The sequence below is a fragment of the Lepidochelys olivacea genome, assembly GCF_965140295.1.
Source record: "Lepidochelys olivacea isolate rLepOli2 genome assembly, chromosome: 1".
Lineage (NCBI taxonomy): Eukaryota > Metazoa > Chordata > Testudines > Cheloniidae > Lepidochelys > Lepidochelys olivacea.
Window position 1 is genome coordinate 119,482,499 of NC_140411.1, and position 15,522 is coordinate 119,498,020.

The window sequence follows — 15,522 nt, forward strand, 5'->3', positions numbered from 1 at the left end:
TTTCCATGAAGCTTTTTGCTAACCCTAGATGCTCTCATGTCGTCTAAACTGCAAAATCAATATCTTGTGCTATTTGTTGATATTTAAATCTAGAAGTGATATCAGTGATCATAAATAACCTATAGCTATTTTCAGAAGGCATATTATGGATGGAAGGAACCCAGAGAACTTATTTTCTTACAGTCTGTTCCTTCCAAATAAAGTGCTTCCTGGCTTGACTTGTCCTGTTCTTCTATAGAATTTATGAGAGAACACCTGCAAAGTTTATATCTTCAGAGACCTCAAGCAGGTACTATGGATGGATCACCATTTTACCCTTTTTGTTTATCTGTACATATCACCAATGCAAGACTGTAGGTGAGATTCCCAAGAAAGCCTTGGGCTTCAGCTTTGGCCCCCTGGCCTGGGGAGGTGGGGCTTTGCCTTTGCCTCCTCCCCCAGGGCAGTGGGGCTTGCTTGGGCAGGCTCAGGTTTCAGTCTCCCCTCCTGGGGTTCTGTAGTAATTTTTGTTGTCAGAAGGGGGTTGCAGTGCACTAAGTTTGAGAACCCCTGAATTAGACATTCATATTTCAGTGGCCATCAGTATTACCAGTATAAAATAATACCAGGCAGGATTTACAGTAGTAGTCCTTGGTTTTCAAAATCCCTTCTTCAAAACTATTTAAAATGACAGTGGGGTATGCATCCCTATCCCACTCCATTTTCTGAACAAAAACTAGTGAAGTTCTGCCTCATCTTTTGTTTCTGTCTATAGACTCCAAGGTTTGGGCCCTTCAGCAGAGGAAACTCCAGCAAGTTACTGTTTTGGAGCTTGTTTGTTTGAACTTCTGATGCCAGGTGGATTTCACAAAAGCAGAAGAGAGTTAGATTGTAAGGTATTTGGGGCAACTTTTTGACCTGCTTGTATAACACCTTGCACACTGGGGCCCTAATCCTTGACTTGGGTCTCCTAGGCATCACAGGAATATAAATAATGTGAGAGTGCTGAGAAACAATCCTAGCCCTAAGCCATTTAGGTCATGTTCAGTCAGTCCCTGACATTTCTCATAGTTTAGAGAATTAAAATGTTGATTCTGCAAATATTTACACATGTGAATAGTTCCCCTGATTTAAAAGTTAAGCAGGTACTTAAGAGTTTGCAGGCTTAGGCCCTAAGCAAGGTCTGCACAGTTGTGATCCAGAAAACATTTGGAATCCCTTTGCTCTCCCCTCCCCCACCTTCTTATGACTTGTGAATATGAAAATGACTAGGCTTAAATGGATATATAGCATGAACATTATTTATCTATTGGATGTATTTACAGTATATGTAACCTAGCAAGCAATCTTGTTGTTACAGAGTGACTTTAAAATGGGAAGGCACTTGCAGATAGCTCATATCTGAACTGATGCAAATATATGCCAAAAATGTGCAATGCACTGTGTGTTAGTGTCAGAGGATGGTGACAGATATGGTATGCTAATACTCTGGCACATTGAGGAATGTTGATGCCTAGAGATGGCTGTGTGAGCTTCTGATCATATCTCCCTAGGGAGCAGCAGTACAGTATTTAACATATAATAAGACCTTGCCTTCTTGGAGGGGCAAAAAAGAGAGACCTGTCCTGGAATGTGCAGGCAGGGGTGTTGGAACAATTTGTAGAGGGGGGTTGCTGAGAGCCATTGAACCAACCTGTAAACCCTGTACATGATGGAAACCATTTCAAGCCGGAGGGTGCAGCAGCACCCCCAGTTCCAATACTTACGGGTGCACACGCCCATCTCTCTGAGGGAGAATAGAAGAACCCTGATTTCTGGAAGCTGGGATGGGTGGAGGAGCAACCAGCAGGCCCTGCCTTCAGCAGGCACAGGGTGGATCCCTGGATGAGTGTGGAGGCGATACTGATTTCACTCTCAGTAAGATGTAAGGGAAAGGGAGAATCGGGGCCGGTGCTAGCCGACTGGGGGCCTTAAGCAAGAATATCCCCCCCAATAATTAATAGGGGGCCCCTGAGTTTCTCAGGCCCCGAAACAATTGCTTAGTCTGCTCATGCCTAGTGCGGCTCTGCGGGGAGGAGGGCTGAGGGGGAATCAGTGCCTCTCAGGACAGCGGTGGGGAGGCGCTGCCCCTTCCCGGCGGGGTCTTTCTCCTCCCCGCAAGGGGGTGTCCGGGCTTTCCTCTCTCCCAGCCCCGCACGGAGAGCCTGAAATGCGGAGTCCCGGGTGGGGGAGGCGCTGCGGGGCCGGGCTAGGCGGGGAAGCGAGGGGGAGTCTCCCGGCGCCGCAGCGCGAATCCCGGCCGCGGTGTCCCCGGGGAGGGAGCGGCGGCGGCGGCGGCGGCTCCGCGTCCAGGCTCCTCCCCCGCGGCCGGGCCGCTAGGCGAGCGGGCAGGCAGGCAGGCGGGCCGGAGGGAGGCGGCGGCGGCGGCGGCACGATGTGGCTGCGTCCCGAGGAGGTGCTGCTGAAGAACGCGCTCAAGCTCTGGGTCACCCAGAAGAGCAGCGGCTACTTCGTCCTGCAGCGGCGGCGCGGACACGGGGACGGCGGGGGCCGCTTCACCGGTACCGCCCGGCCGGGGCTGGGCTGGGGTGGGAGCCGCCCAGGTGGGGCCCGCCGGGCCATTGCCCCCCGGAGCCGCTTGCCCCGCGGGCCCCGCCGGGCTGGGAGGGGAAGCGAAGCGGGAGCACCCCCCACTTCTTCTCCCCGTGCCTGGCACTGCGGCGGGCGGCGGCCCCGGGCTCAGGAATCAGCTGGTTCCGGTCGGGGCCGCAGGGACCTGCCCGCCAGGGGGGCAGCGGAGCGGCAGCTGCTGCCCGGGGGAGTCCGGAGCAGGCTCTTTGTTCCGTGCCCGGCGGGCTCTGAGGGAGGCTGGTGCTGGGTTTAGCGCGGAGACAGGGCCGCCCCCGCTAGCCGGCCGGGGGGTGCCTGTGGCTGCGGAGCGGGGCACTGCCGGGGGGTCCAGCTGCGGCGGGTTCTAGTCGCCGGGGGCCCCGGGGCCTGCCTGCAGCCACGGGGGTGGCCCCTCCCAGAGTCACCGGTGCTGGGGTGGTTTGTTCTGACAGCTGGATAAGTTACTTGGCAAGATGCTCCTTCCGGGCCCCTGGAAAATCCTTCCCTTTAAGGTGAGAAAAAGATGTTGAGGTTTGTTTTGGGCAAGGCACTGAAAAACCGCGGGCTGTTTGTTCAGCTGCAGTCGGAAGGCAAACAGAATCCTATTGTCCCCCTGCTTCAGTACAAAACAAAAGCGTGTCCCGCTTCATAAAGTACTTGTTAAACTCCCTAAGAAATAATGCGTGCAGTTCTGGGCACCCTGCTGTAAGAATTTGAGTTATTGCCTTGTAGGGAGTGTTGCCTTTGTCTCCCATGAATGTTGGCAATTTAAATAATCCAGATGAGAAGGAGAGGGAAAGGAATTGGTCTTTGACTCTTTCTCAGTGATCTTCTGAAAGGTAACCAAAAATACTAAGTTAGTGCATAGACTCCATCCTAATGGACAGTGTAGAAAAACAGAAGTTTTCAGAATAGGTGGATTAACCTGGAATGAAAGGAGAGAGATACTAGTGAGAAGAGTGAGCCAAAAAAAAAAAAGTTCCGTACTGTTCTTATACAAGTGTTGAGTGAAAAACACACACAATTTATAGTGGTTTAAATTTCCTTTGTGCATGTGTTGCAATATATTAAGTGCCGATTATCCATATTTCCTTTTTTTAAATAAAGGATTGATTCTTCAGAGTTCTTTGACTCTGACCAACTCTCTTGAAACTTGATAAGTTCAACATCAACTGTACTAGTGTAACTACCCCGGTTAGGATTGAAACAAAAGGGGTATATTAGCATTTGTCTTAAAATTTCACTTCTTTGAGCTAGCACAAATGCAGCTTTAGTACACACTGCCTGCAAGCATTTTAGTGACTATGTTGTCCAATTCTGCTTTAAGCAGGTCTAGCCTTTATGGTGGTTAATGTGCTGGTGGCCTATCTGCTGCTTCATATACACACGAAAAGCAGCAGTGATAATACAGATGGCTGCAGAAGAGCAATTGCCCAGAGCTGTCCTTTGGGATTTCTAAAAATGAAAGGGGCAGAGCCGCTCAAGATTGATTCTAGCTTCTTTGCACAAAGAAATCACCAAAAACCTTGCAGTCAGTAATATCAAAGATAGATCTGAGGAAAATCACCATGAGTGATCTCTTTCTACATCTGTGGCTAGGACATGATTAACTAATGAAACAAGTGGAGCATCACATATTCAGGACTAAAATTGATTGAGTAGGGCCAAGAAAATGATTTGGTGGCAGTTATCTGCATATACTTTCTTAGTGTTCATAGGATTTCTGTCATCCTATCAAATATACATGGTGAAAAATTAGATTTAGTAGTGCATTTGCAACTTCATATTTCCATTAAATAGCTTCCAACCTACATTTGCATTTTTACTTCATTTAACTGTACAAAACGTTTATTTTTAGCTCCTTAGTTGTGCATGGTACTTTTAGAAGAAAATATGAAGACAATGGATCATATTCTGCCCTAAGTTACAACTGTGTAAATCTGGAGTAAATTCACTGGGATCAATGAGTTATACCAGGTTAACTGTAGAGTAACTGAACAGAATTTGGTCCAAAGTCCTTGCTCTGAGACGTTTACAATCCAGATTGGACCAAAACATAAAGAATATGATGATACATCATGTCGGGGATGGAGAAAGACAGCAGCAAGCAAAAAGATGAAGGAATGCTGCTCTTCAATGAGTCTGACTTCTGCAGAGAGAAGATTGTATTCTATATCTTATTTTTTTTTAATTCAAATTTCTTATGATGGATTGTAATTTAAAAAAAGTTGAGCTCTTTAAATCTCACAATCTTTTTTTGGTCCATAATAGACACTTTTAAAGGCTACTATGTTTATTTGATATACCAAAGGTAGAATTGTTCTATGATTCTTGTCAGTATGTGGCATTGTCTTCTATCATCTCCATTTTATTTGGAGTCGGTGTCTGTCCTGGCTGTGTAGGCATTCACTGTTTGTCACCACGAATGCTTAATTCTGATTCAGTAGACCAAGATGTCATGTTACAATTGTGTACCTTTCATGAAACCCTGGCCCAGCTGAAGTCAAGGGGATGGGATCAAGATTTAACCCCTCGGGTTTATATTATTATTTCCCCTTCCTCTTTGTGTGGAACACATAGCCCACTCTTCATTCCTTGATTGCTGGGATGAGAGAGATTAATTTCTAGATCTAAAAATAGCTTCTTCAGCTGTTAGTTTTAGGTCCAGGTGGATCATGTGGCTGAAATCACAAATGTGAAGTCTCTACTCCTGAGCTTTCCATGGCAGACATCTGCAAGTTTAAAATAAAAAATTGATGTTTGTTGTCTAGCTAAGTTCCTGGTGCATCCTGTTGACTGAATGCAGAAGCTAAATCTGCAGTGCATACAGTCTTTTTATGTAAGGTTAGCATAAATCTGTTTTGGCTGATTAACTGAAAACACGCTTTCTCTTTCTATCCTCTTAATTTCCCCCATCTTAAGAAAATTAGACACATTTCTTTAATCGGCTTTTGTTTGTATTGTAGAAGAGCCTAGAGCAGGGGTGGCCAACCTGTGGCTCCGGAGCCACATGCGGCTCTTCAGAAGTTAATATGCGGCTCCTTGTTTAGGCACCGACTCCGGGGCTGGAGCTACAGGCGCCAACTTTCCAGTGTGCCGGGGGGTGCTCACTGCTCAACCCCTGGCTCTGCCACAGGCCCTGCCCCCGCCCCACCCCTCCCCTGAGCCTGCCGTGCCCTCACTCCTCCCCCTCCCCGCTGGAGCCTCCTGCATGCCAGGAAACAGCTGATCGGGAGGTGCCGGGAGGGAGCGGGAGGCGCTGATTGGCAGGGCTGCCGGTGGGTGGGAGGTGCTGGGAGCGGGGTGGGGGAGCTGATGCGGGGGGGGGGGGTTGCTGACTTATTACTGTGGCTCTTTGGCAATGTACATTGGTAAATTCTGGCTCCTTCTCAGGCTCAGGTTGGCCACCCTGGCCTAGAGGTTAGGTGCATCTTACAAATGGAAAACAATTAATAGAAAAAAATTAAGTGCACTTTATGTTGAACATAAATGAAATGCTACAATTCTCTTTTACTTGGAACAGTCAAAAATGAGAACGATGGTGGGAAACAAAGTGAAACAAAATAGTTAAAACTAGTGTGAAACTTTCAGTGTAAATATTTAAAACAAGTTAGTTCAGTGATGGGAGAAATGGCTTGAAATTTCTAGGACTTTTAAATAGACTCTAAAAATAGATTAAAGAAATGTCACCCACATGGGACGAGATTATACTACTTATTTTTTAGAGCAGATGTCTCTGAGTCAGGAGTTCTGGGTTTTGTTTCTGGCTCCATCAATAACTTAGTGAAAAATGAGTGCTTACCTCGCAAGGCTCTATAGGCAGTATGCATTTTTATTCAATCTTTCATCTGGAAGCAAAGTACTATTATTAGCAGAGCCATCTTTGACTTTAAAATTATACAGCAGTTCACAGCCCTAACTTTGATAAATCATGGAGGTTGTTTTTCTTTTTCTTTTGGTTTGTTTTTTAAAGGCGGCATCAGATGTCGCTTAATACATTTTAGTGTGCACAAAGGCATGTAAGCCACCATGATAGTATATGGTGTTTTCACTGCTCCTGTGTGTGAACAACTGTTTTGGGGTCCATTCTTTATTTACTCTTCTTTCCAAACCATTTCTCTCTTCTTTCCAGGTTAATCTATCCAGAAAGTACAAATAAACCTAACACAGACAGCACAGCAGAAGAAAATATTTTGTTTAGATATATTCTTATTTCATTCCCAAATAATTGAACTATAGGGTAGTCATATGAAAGTACTAGTCTTTAATGTCTGTTTCTGTCATCAGGGTAGTGTATTTGCATTGAACTTTGAACAGGTGTGTACATATGAGATACATATAACCTGTACAGTCACTTAATCTGCATACTAGCAAAGTTCACTGATACAAGTTGGGTTTGCAGATGATGTGGAAAACTGGCCCACTTTCATACAAGAGAAGGTGAGGGGAGATCTCTTAATCTGTTGATCACCCACTTTGTGTAGACTCGCAAGGGACCTGACACAGCAAAGCGCTTAACCAAATGCTTAACCCTGAACATGTGAGTAGTTCCCTTGACTTCATTGGGACTACTCACATGCTTAAGTGCTTTGCTGGATCAGGGACATAGGCAGGAAATCTGAAATGTGTTTTAGAAAGCATGTCTTTCAGGATGAAATTATCCACAAATTAACTTTTATCAAGATGTAATTCAGTAGCACTGGCTGATTCTGGGGTTCTATATACGTATAACTGAAGAAATCCTTTTGTAGTAGATCACTTACATTGTTGCTCTGGAAAAGGTGGGAGCTGGTTGAACTTGAACTTAATAACTAAGATATGTGTGGTATCTTTCTGTAGTCTCTGTAAAGAATCTATGGTCTCCTTAGGTCAGGGGTAGGCAAACTATGGCCTGGGGGTCGCATTGGGCCTGTGAGACCTTTTACTCCGGCCCTGGAGCTGCTGCCGGAGAGTGGGACTGGGGGCTTGCCCCACTCCGCACATGCCGTGGCTCCCGGAAGCAGCAGCGTGTCCCTCCTCTGGCTCCTATGCATAGGGGCAGCCAGGGGTCTCCACACGCTGCCCCCGCCCCAAGTGCCACTCTCTTACCACTTCAAAAGTTATTTCTCCTCCCTTGGTATCCTGCTGTTAATTGATTTATCTCTTTAGACTGACCTAACACTTGGTAAAGCAACCCACATCCTTTCATGTTTTATACCTGTTCCTGTATCTTTTACTTCAGGCATCCGATGAAGTGGGTTCTAGTCCATGAAATCTTATGCCCAAATAAATTTGTTAGTCTCTAAGGTGTCACAAGGACTCCTCATTTTTTTCAGCTAGGAGAGAAGCTCATAGAGAGTTGCATCCCAGTGTAGGAGGAAGCAGACTATACACTGATGAAATTTTTCAGTTATAAATGGTTTTACTGGGTAAAAAATCATGGAGGATTGTGCGAAGCTGCAAAAGAATGGAAATGCATTAGGGAATTTGGCAGTATCATTGACAGTGACATTTAATTCTAAGTGTGATGCAACACTGGTAAAAATAATCAGTATTTCTTATATACTGATAGTCTCTGAATCTGTATGTTCCTTTAGGAAAGTAAACTTAGGGCAGGTCTACACTTAAAACCCTGCATCAGCGCGGCACAGCTGCGCTGCTGTAGCACTTAAGTGAGGATGCTCCTATGCTGATGGGGAAGTTTCTCCTGTCACCTAGTTAATTCACCTTCCTGAGAGGCAGTAGCTATGTCAACGGGAAAAGCTCTCCTGTTGATGAAGTGCTGTCTACAACAGGGGTCTCAAACTCAATTTACCTTAGGGCCAGTGCCAGTCCTCAAATTCTCCCAGCGGGCCAATAATGTCACTGAAGAGGGTGTTCAGAAAAGAAAATGTTTATATTTTTTTATTTCGAATTTCTTAGAAATAATCAAACTGTCATACAACTTTATACAATTCTTTGCCTGCCAGAGAGTTTTTTGTGTTTGCCAGACACCTGGCAACGCTTCAGTTCTGTCAGTTTGTTGATATTTGGCCTCAGTGACTAAGCAGTTGAAAACTTCAGGATTGCAGCAAGGTGGGCATCAGATAGTTGTGTTCAGTATTTTGATTTATTTATATTCATTGTGGGGAAAAAGTGACGCTACCTCCATGGCTGATTCTGCCTGGGAACTAATGATGTTGCCTCCATGGCTGACTCGCCGTGTATCTCTGTCTCTCTCCCTCAGCCAGTGGGAGCTGCAGGGGGCGGTGCCTGCCACAGACATTGCCGGCAGCATGGTTGTATGCGCCTCTCCTCTGCGGGCAGCAGGGGGAGGTTCTCGGGCCGCATATGGCCTGCGGGCCGGGACTTTGAGACCTCTGGTCTACAAGGTGGGCTAGGTAAGTATAACTGTGTCGCTTAGGGTTGTGGATTTTTCACACCCTTGAGCAACGTAGTTACACCGATATAGGCCTGTAGTACAGACCTGGCCTCAGAAGCTGTAGAAAATAGGTTTTGATCAATTCATAGCATTTGTTAAAGTGAATAAGATATTACGGTGCATTTAAAAAAAATGCCATCCTGCAAAGCAGCTGTTCTCAAATTGTGACCCACAGAGCACCTGCTGGTATTGCAGAGAGAGCTGGCTGGTCACAGGGTGCTGCCTCCCTTCTTTATTTCCAGTTGCCAAATTATTTACTGCATTTTGATTTAAAATAAAAAAGTGTCCATGCTAGAGTCTAGATTCCTTTTCGAGAAACAAAAAATATAATATAAGCAAAACTAAAGCCAGCAGCTGCTGTGCATCTTCAAGCCAAAAATAATCAACTATGATAAAGTCCAGTCCAAACAGTATCCCCATCCCTCGCAAACATTGGCTCTTACCATGCCTGTTCCTCTCCCTGGGCAAATAATGAGGCGTTTAGCATACTCCAAAATTCAAGCTATTTCAGACCAAGGGAATGAGTAGGCCGCAAAGTTGAGGTCCCGTCCTGGAAAACATCATTCTGCTAACAGCTTCTTATGCTGAGGGACTCCACATTAAATGTCCCCATTGATAGCAGCTGTTGCAGTATGGCTCAGGGAGAGGTCTCAAGAAGGGAGGTTCTAAGTCTGTTAGGGCTTCACAGGTCACAACCAAAGTCTTGGACTCAAATTGGGAATCGATGTGTGGATGAGACTATAGTGTTAATAGGAGGGATTTAAGTTTATTAGGAACTGGGGAACCTACTGGGAAAGGAGAAGCTTCTACAGGAAGGATGGGCTCCACTTATACCAAAATAGAACCAGATTGCTGGTGTATTTAATTAAAAAAGTCATGGGGGAGTTTTTAAACTAAGGGCTGGGGGAAAGCTGACAGGTGCAGAAGAGCATGTGGTTCAGACGGACACATGCCTAATGGGAGGATCTATTAACAGGGATTCTGTATATCCTAGTAAAGAGGATAGAAGTTGATAAAGTACCAGTAGAAGAGCCGAAGAGAAACAGTCAAATGAAAGAGTCCCATTCAGTTACATCACATGAAGGCAGACAACTAAATAAAATTGACAAATTTTATAAGTGCTTGAACACAAATGCAAGATATCTAAATATAAGAAGAGTAAAATGTCGTGCCTGGTATTAGATGAAGATGATATTGATATAATAGGTATCACAGAAACTTGGGACGATTGTTGTTCAACATAGTCAACAAGATCTGGAAAAAAGGGATAAACCGTGAGGTTGCAAAGTTTGCTGATGATACACAATTATTCAAAATAGTTAAAACCAAAATTTACTGCAAAAAGTTACAGAGGGATCTCTCAAAACTGGATGACTGGTCAAGAAAAAGACAGATGAAATTCAGTGTTGATAAATACAAGATAATGCACATTGGAAAACGCAATCCCAACTATACAGGCAAAATGTTTAAATTAGGTGTTACCACTCAAGAAAGTGATCTTGGAGTCATGCAAATTTATCTGAAAACATCTGCTCAATATGCAGCAGCACTCAAAAAGGCTACCAGAATGTTAGCAACCATTAGTAAAGGGATAGATAATAAAGACAGAAAATATCATAATGCTACTATAGAAATCCATGGTACGGCCACATCTTGAATACTGTGTGTAGTTCTGGTCTCCCCATCTCAAACAAGATATATTAGAAGTGGAAAAAGTACAAAGAAGGACCACAAAAATTATTAGGGGTATGGAATAGCTTCCATAGAACAGGTGTTACAGTTATCATCACTACTCCCCCTCATAGGAGAAAACGATTCTTTCTAACCAATAGGCTATTCAATAACTTAGGTCAAGTTTACCCTACAAACTTGCATCATATAACTACGTCGCTCAAGGGTGTGGATTTTTCACACCCCAGAGCGATGCAGTTACATCGACCTAACCCCCGATGTCGACTGAGCTGTGTCAATGGGAGGGCTTCTTCCATCGCCATAGCTACTGCCTCTCGTGGAGGTGGATTAACTCTGCCGCTGGGAGAAGCTCTCCTGTTGGCGTAGTAGCATCTTAACTGAAGTGCTACAGCAGTGCAGCTACAGTTCTTTAAGTGGAGACCTGCCTTTAGGCTTTAATCAAAAATGTTTTTGTAGCCTTGTCCACAGCTGGAAATCAGAGATCATATTTCTCTCCCTCCCTCTTATATTGTTCTTTAACTGTAACATCTTAAAAGGTCTCTCTTAAAAACATGTTTTTCTTAAATTTTCCCCGAAGAAGGTGACGTCTCCACAAGTGAATTTGGGCTGCAAATAACTTAAAGCATGGAATCACATGCATAAATAACTCTCAATCCTCAACAAAGGCTGTAATATGAAGGCCCAGTTTCTCAGCTGGGCCAAACCAACAAACATTTTGTATTTTTGATGTGTGCATATGGCATTATCTATGTGCTCTGCCTGCTCTAATCTTATGAGCTCGCAGGTTACAAAGCAAAATGGAACCAGCAAACAGAGTGGAGGAGCAGCACGTTATGCATACACACACATACTACAGTGATGTGTGTTTTTAAATGCCTTGAAAGCCATGAATGCACCTGCAAATCAAAACAGAAGTTTCAGGTCTAATATTTAGCCTACCAGCATGGATTGTATATGTTTAAAGTGTGAACATCAGCCCCTTTAACACTGAAAAGCACTAACTAGCTAAAATGAGATTGGAATAAATATAGAGGGAATGTGTTTTTGTTTCTGTTGTGTCGTAGTGGACACACTCTGCAGAACAACAAGATGGGTAATTTCTAAAGGATTTTTTGTGGTTACTAGAATTATGTAGTACTAGAGTGCTCCTAATAACTTTGTGGGGGCATTATATGGCACCAACAAAATGTGTGAGAGATTCTTTTTTGACAGTATTCAACAGAATTTATATTGTGGTGATTTAGGGGACTATCAAAAGGCAGCATATATGTCCCACATATTTATTAGGTACATTAATTTTAGGCTGGAAACAGTTTTTCTAGACTTGTAGTGTGACAGAGCCTTTAGCTCTGTGGACTTTAGAACCAACATGGATGGCAACCTTATCTTAGTATATCTTAGGCTGCAGTCATGTTGACTCCTGTTAAATAAATGTGACAACCCTCTGCAAGAAATATGTGGATAAAAGCATACTTGGAAAAATAGCCTGAGGAGAAGAGGGGGTCATGATAAATGTTTGTTCTTTCATAACACATTAGGAAAAGTACATTGTGGGTTTTTAGGAAGTGGGGAAGCATGTGCATACTTCTGCTCTTTCCTCCTTCCCCTTCCTATATCACGTCTCTCTCACTCTCCTACAGCACTCCTATGACAGCAGACCCCATGATCGTATCTTGAATTTCCAAGGATATTAGCATATGAAACAAATGGGTAGCTAAATCTCAGAGTAATATAAACCCACAGAAAACGTTGAAGAAAACTTGTGAAATAATACCATTAAAAGTAAAAACTTCACTGGCTGGGACATGATAACTTCCAACTTCACAAAGAACATGATGCTGGACACTCAGTTTAAGAAGTAACACAAACAATTGTAATTTCACTTTTACATGGTGAAAAAGAAATTTAAGGCACTGACTTGTTGCCTAGGTGTTGAAGGGCCTGATCCTGCAAACACACATGAAAGTAGTCCCACTGACTTCAGTGGGATTACTCTTGTGTAATGTATTACACGTGCATAAACGTTTGCCACATCAGGCCCTTAGTAATGAAATCTAGCTTTGTGAGCTTTTTTCAAATGTGGTAAAACCAGCATCGTCACCAAGAAATTTTTTGTTTTGTTTTTTGTTACAGCAGGGTTAGTGTACTATTAATTTATCTTTTCCCCCCCTTTAAATAGCTTTCCTTGCTATCGGTATAAATTCTGTTGAGTTGAATTGAGAAAGCTAGTAAGAAATACACCACTGTGTGTGTGTCCTGTTGGCTTGAAACCTGCCCTATCTGTACCCTGTGCAATCTCGGTGAAATCAACATATGTTTGTATGAGATGTAAACTAAGATAGAATTTATCTGCTAGTCCTTAGCTGTCTGTGTAACAAAAATTTTCTTGATATTACAGAGCTATAAAGCAGAAGTTCCTCAGTGAAATGTGAGTGAAAGCAGGAATCTGTTAAACATCACTGCTGCATGACTAAAACATTTAGAACTGCTGCAAGCAAAATCAGAGTGTCATGTTGTACTGGTTCTAGGAAGAACTTGATGCCAATTTTGGTGCTAAGTTTTCCTTGTTTTGGTGTTCCCTAGCTTTCTATACCAAACACCTGTTCACCAGAACAGAGTTCTTTGCCTATATTTAACCCACAAGGATGAGGGCCAGATACTGAGCTACATCAGAAATTAGCTCAGTGCAGATCAGCAGTAGGGGGATGCAAAGGTGTTTTAAGTTGCCTTTATGCTGCTAACTGTCCTGGAGTTGGACCAGCCTTAGACAGCTCCAGTTAGTTATGTCCAACTGTCTGTGAGCCCAATGGAATGTTCTGATAGCTGGAACACAGCAGTTGAACTTGGCAGTTTCCATCCATGTGCCTCACTTGTGCTAAGAGGTTCAGAAGGGTGGTGTAGAGCTGGTAAGAAAATAAGAATGGCCATACTGGGTCAGACCAATGGTCCATCCGGCCCAGTATCCTGTCTTCTGACACTGGCCGGTACCAGATGCTTCAGAGGGAATCAACAGAACAGGGCAGTTGTTATAGCTCTACCCTATCCAGGGATTCCCCTTTTGCAGGTTGAATCCTCAGGGAGAGGCCACTTAAGCTACCTGTAAAACAGAGCATAAGGGAACAATTGGGGTCTCTGAGTTGGAAGGTTTGGGTTTTCTTCCTGGCTCTGCTGAGTTCTTCTGTGATAACAGGAAAGTTGCTTAACCACTTTGCCCATCTGTAGCATACAGGTAGCTGCCAGCCTCACAGGGTATTGTAACTTTCTAATTTGCTGTTTTGCAAAGTGCATTGAGCTGTTCAGATGTTACTTCGCAACAAAAATACTCAGATATATTGTTTGAGGGAACTAGGGGTGAATAATACTTAATTCCATTCAGAAGTTATTTCATTGTCCATTTTTGTTTCTAAAAGTTTTAGATAAGACATAACTTCTGTATTTTCTTGGTGTGACTTTTTTTTTTCCCCCCATGGTTTACTTCTTGCCCAAAGTCTCTCATCTGTCGTCTGGGATGTAGAGCAGAAAGTGTTTCTCACAACCATTAGCTGTCATCCTGAATTGGAACCTCACTCCATGTTGCAACAGATGGAAGCATCCTGTTTTAATTCAGTGTATTTATTACTCTTTTGTGTAAAAGCATTTTGTTTTTACCTGACCACTCGTTTTGCTCCCATATTCCTGTTTTGATTATGTTTATAAGCTTCTGGATGAGAGAGGATATGAGAGGCAGGGATGGCACATGGCACTAAAATGCTTAATGAGCTACTGAATATTGATATATTGGGGCAAAGTAATGTGCCAGGAGAGCTAGAATTTTACAGCAAGCTTGGGCCTCTCTTCTTGTAAACCCTTGAATCTAGAATCTGCTGCTAGACTAGTTAAAATGTTCAAAAGCGCCCGAGGGGTATGACGACACAGCAATCAGGAGGAGTAATTACAGCATGTGTAGGCATACCTGAGCTAACTGTAATCGAGCTAGCTGGATAGAAAGAGCAGTGTAGCTGCAGCAGCCTGAGTTAGCTGCCCAGGTGTATATCCAGTGTCCTAGAGAGGATTGTACTGAGTGGCTAGTCAAGGGGCGCTGGAACAATGTGTATAGTGGGGGTGCTGACAGCCATTAAACCAAACTGTAAACCCTGTATATGATGGAAACTTTAAGCCAGGGGGTGCAGGAGCACCCCTAGATCCAGCACCTATGGGCTAGTCCATGCTGATGTGGTTACACTGCTATTTTTTAGGCCATGTCTACGCTTACCAGGATCAACGCTGCGGTGATCAATGCAGCAGGGGTCGATTTAGCAGGTCTAGTGAAGACTTGCTAAATCAACTGCAGAACGCTCTCCAGTACTCTGTAAGGTAAGTTGACGGGAGAGCATCTCCCATTGACGCAGAGCGGTGTAGACACTGCAGTAAGTCGACCTGGGCTACGTCGACTCCAGTTACGTTATTCACATAGCTGGAGAAGTGTAACTTAGGTCAATTTACCGCGGTACTGCAGACAAGGCCTTAGTGAGCTAACTCAATCAAAACTAGCTTGGGTATGCCTACACTTGCTGCAATCCCACCTTCTAGTCGTAGTGTAGAAACACCCTAAGTGACTTTTTCAAAAGTGGCTTGAGCTTTTCGGCTCCTAGTCCTGTTGACTTTCAAAAAACTTTTAGGATCCTAACTGCCCAGGCCACTTTTGTAAATGGGGACATAAGCACTTTTGAAAACTTTACCTTAGTTTTACCTAAAGACTTGTTAGGTGCAGTGCTGATGGGCAGAGAGAGCCTTTTGTTCTGTAAAGGGGGATCTTTGGATCAGGTGCTACCTGACCTGTCTTAATTAATTACATCTTAGGC

At 44.0% G+C, this 15,522-nt stretch overlaps 1 protein-coding gene across 6 annotated transcripts in view; it reads left to right on the top strand.

Moving 5' to 3' along the window:
* The first annotated feature begins 1,780 nt into the window (after positions 1-1,780).
* Positions 1,781-15,522, top strand: part of TBC1D8 (TBC1 domain family member 8) — a 75,003-nt gene continuing 61,261 nt past the window's right edge. For 2 of the 6 annotated variants that reach the window (XM_084642755.1, XM_084642756.1), the window contains exon 1: positions 1,926-2,540. In XM_084642755.1, coding sequence (XP_084498881.1) covers positions 2,030-2,540 — 511 coding nt within the window. In that variant the 5' untranslated portion in view covers positions 1,926-2,029. The other 4 variants (XM_084642759.1, XR_014713513.1, XM_084642758.1 and 1 more) reach the window with 4 other exon arrangements.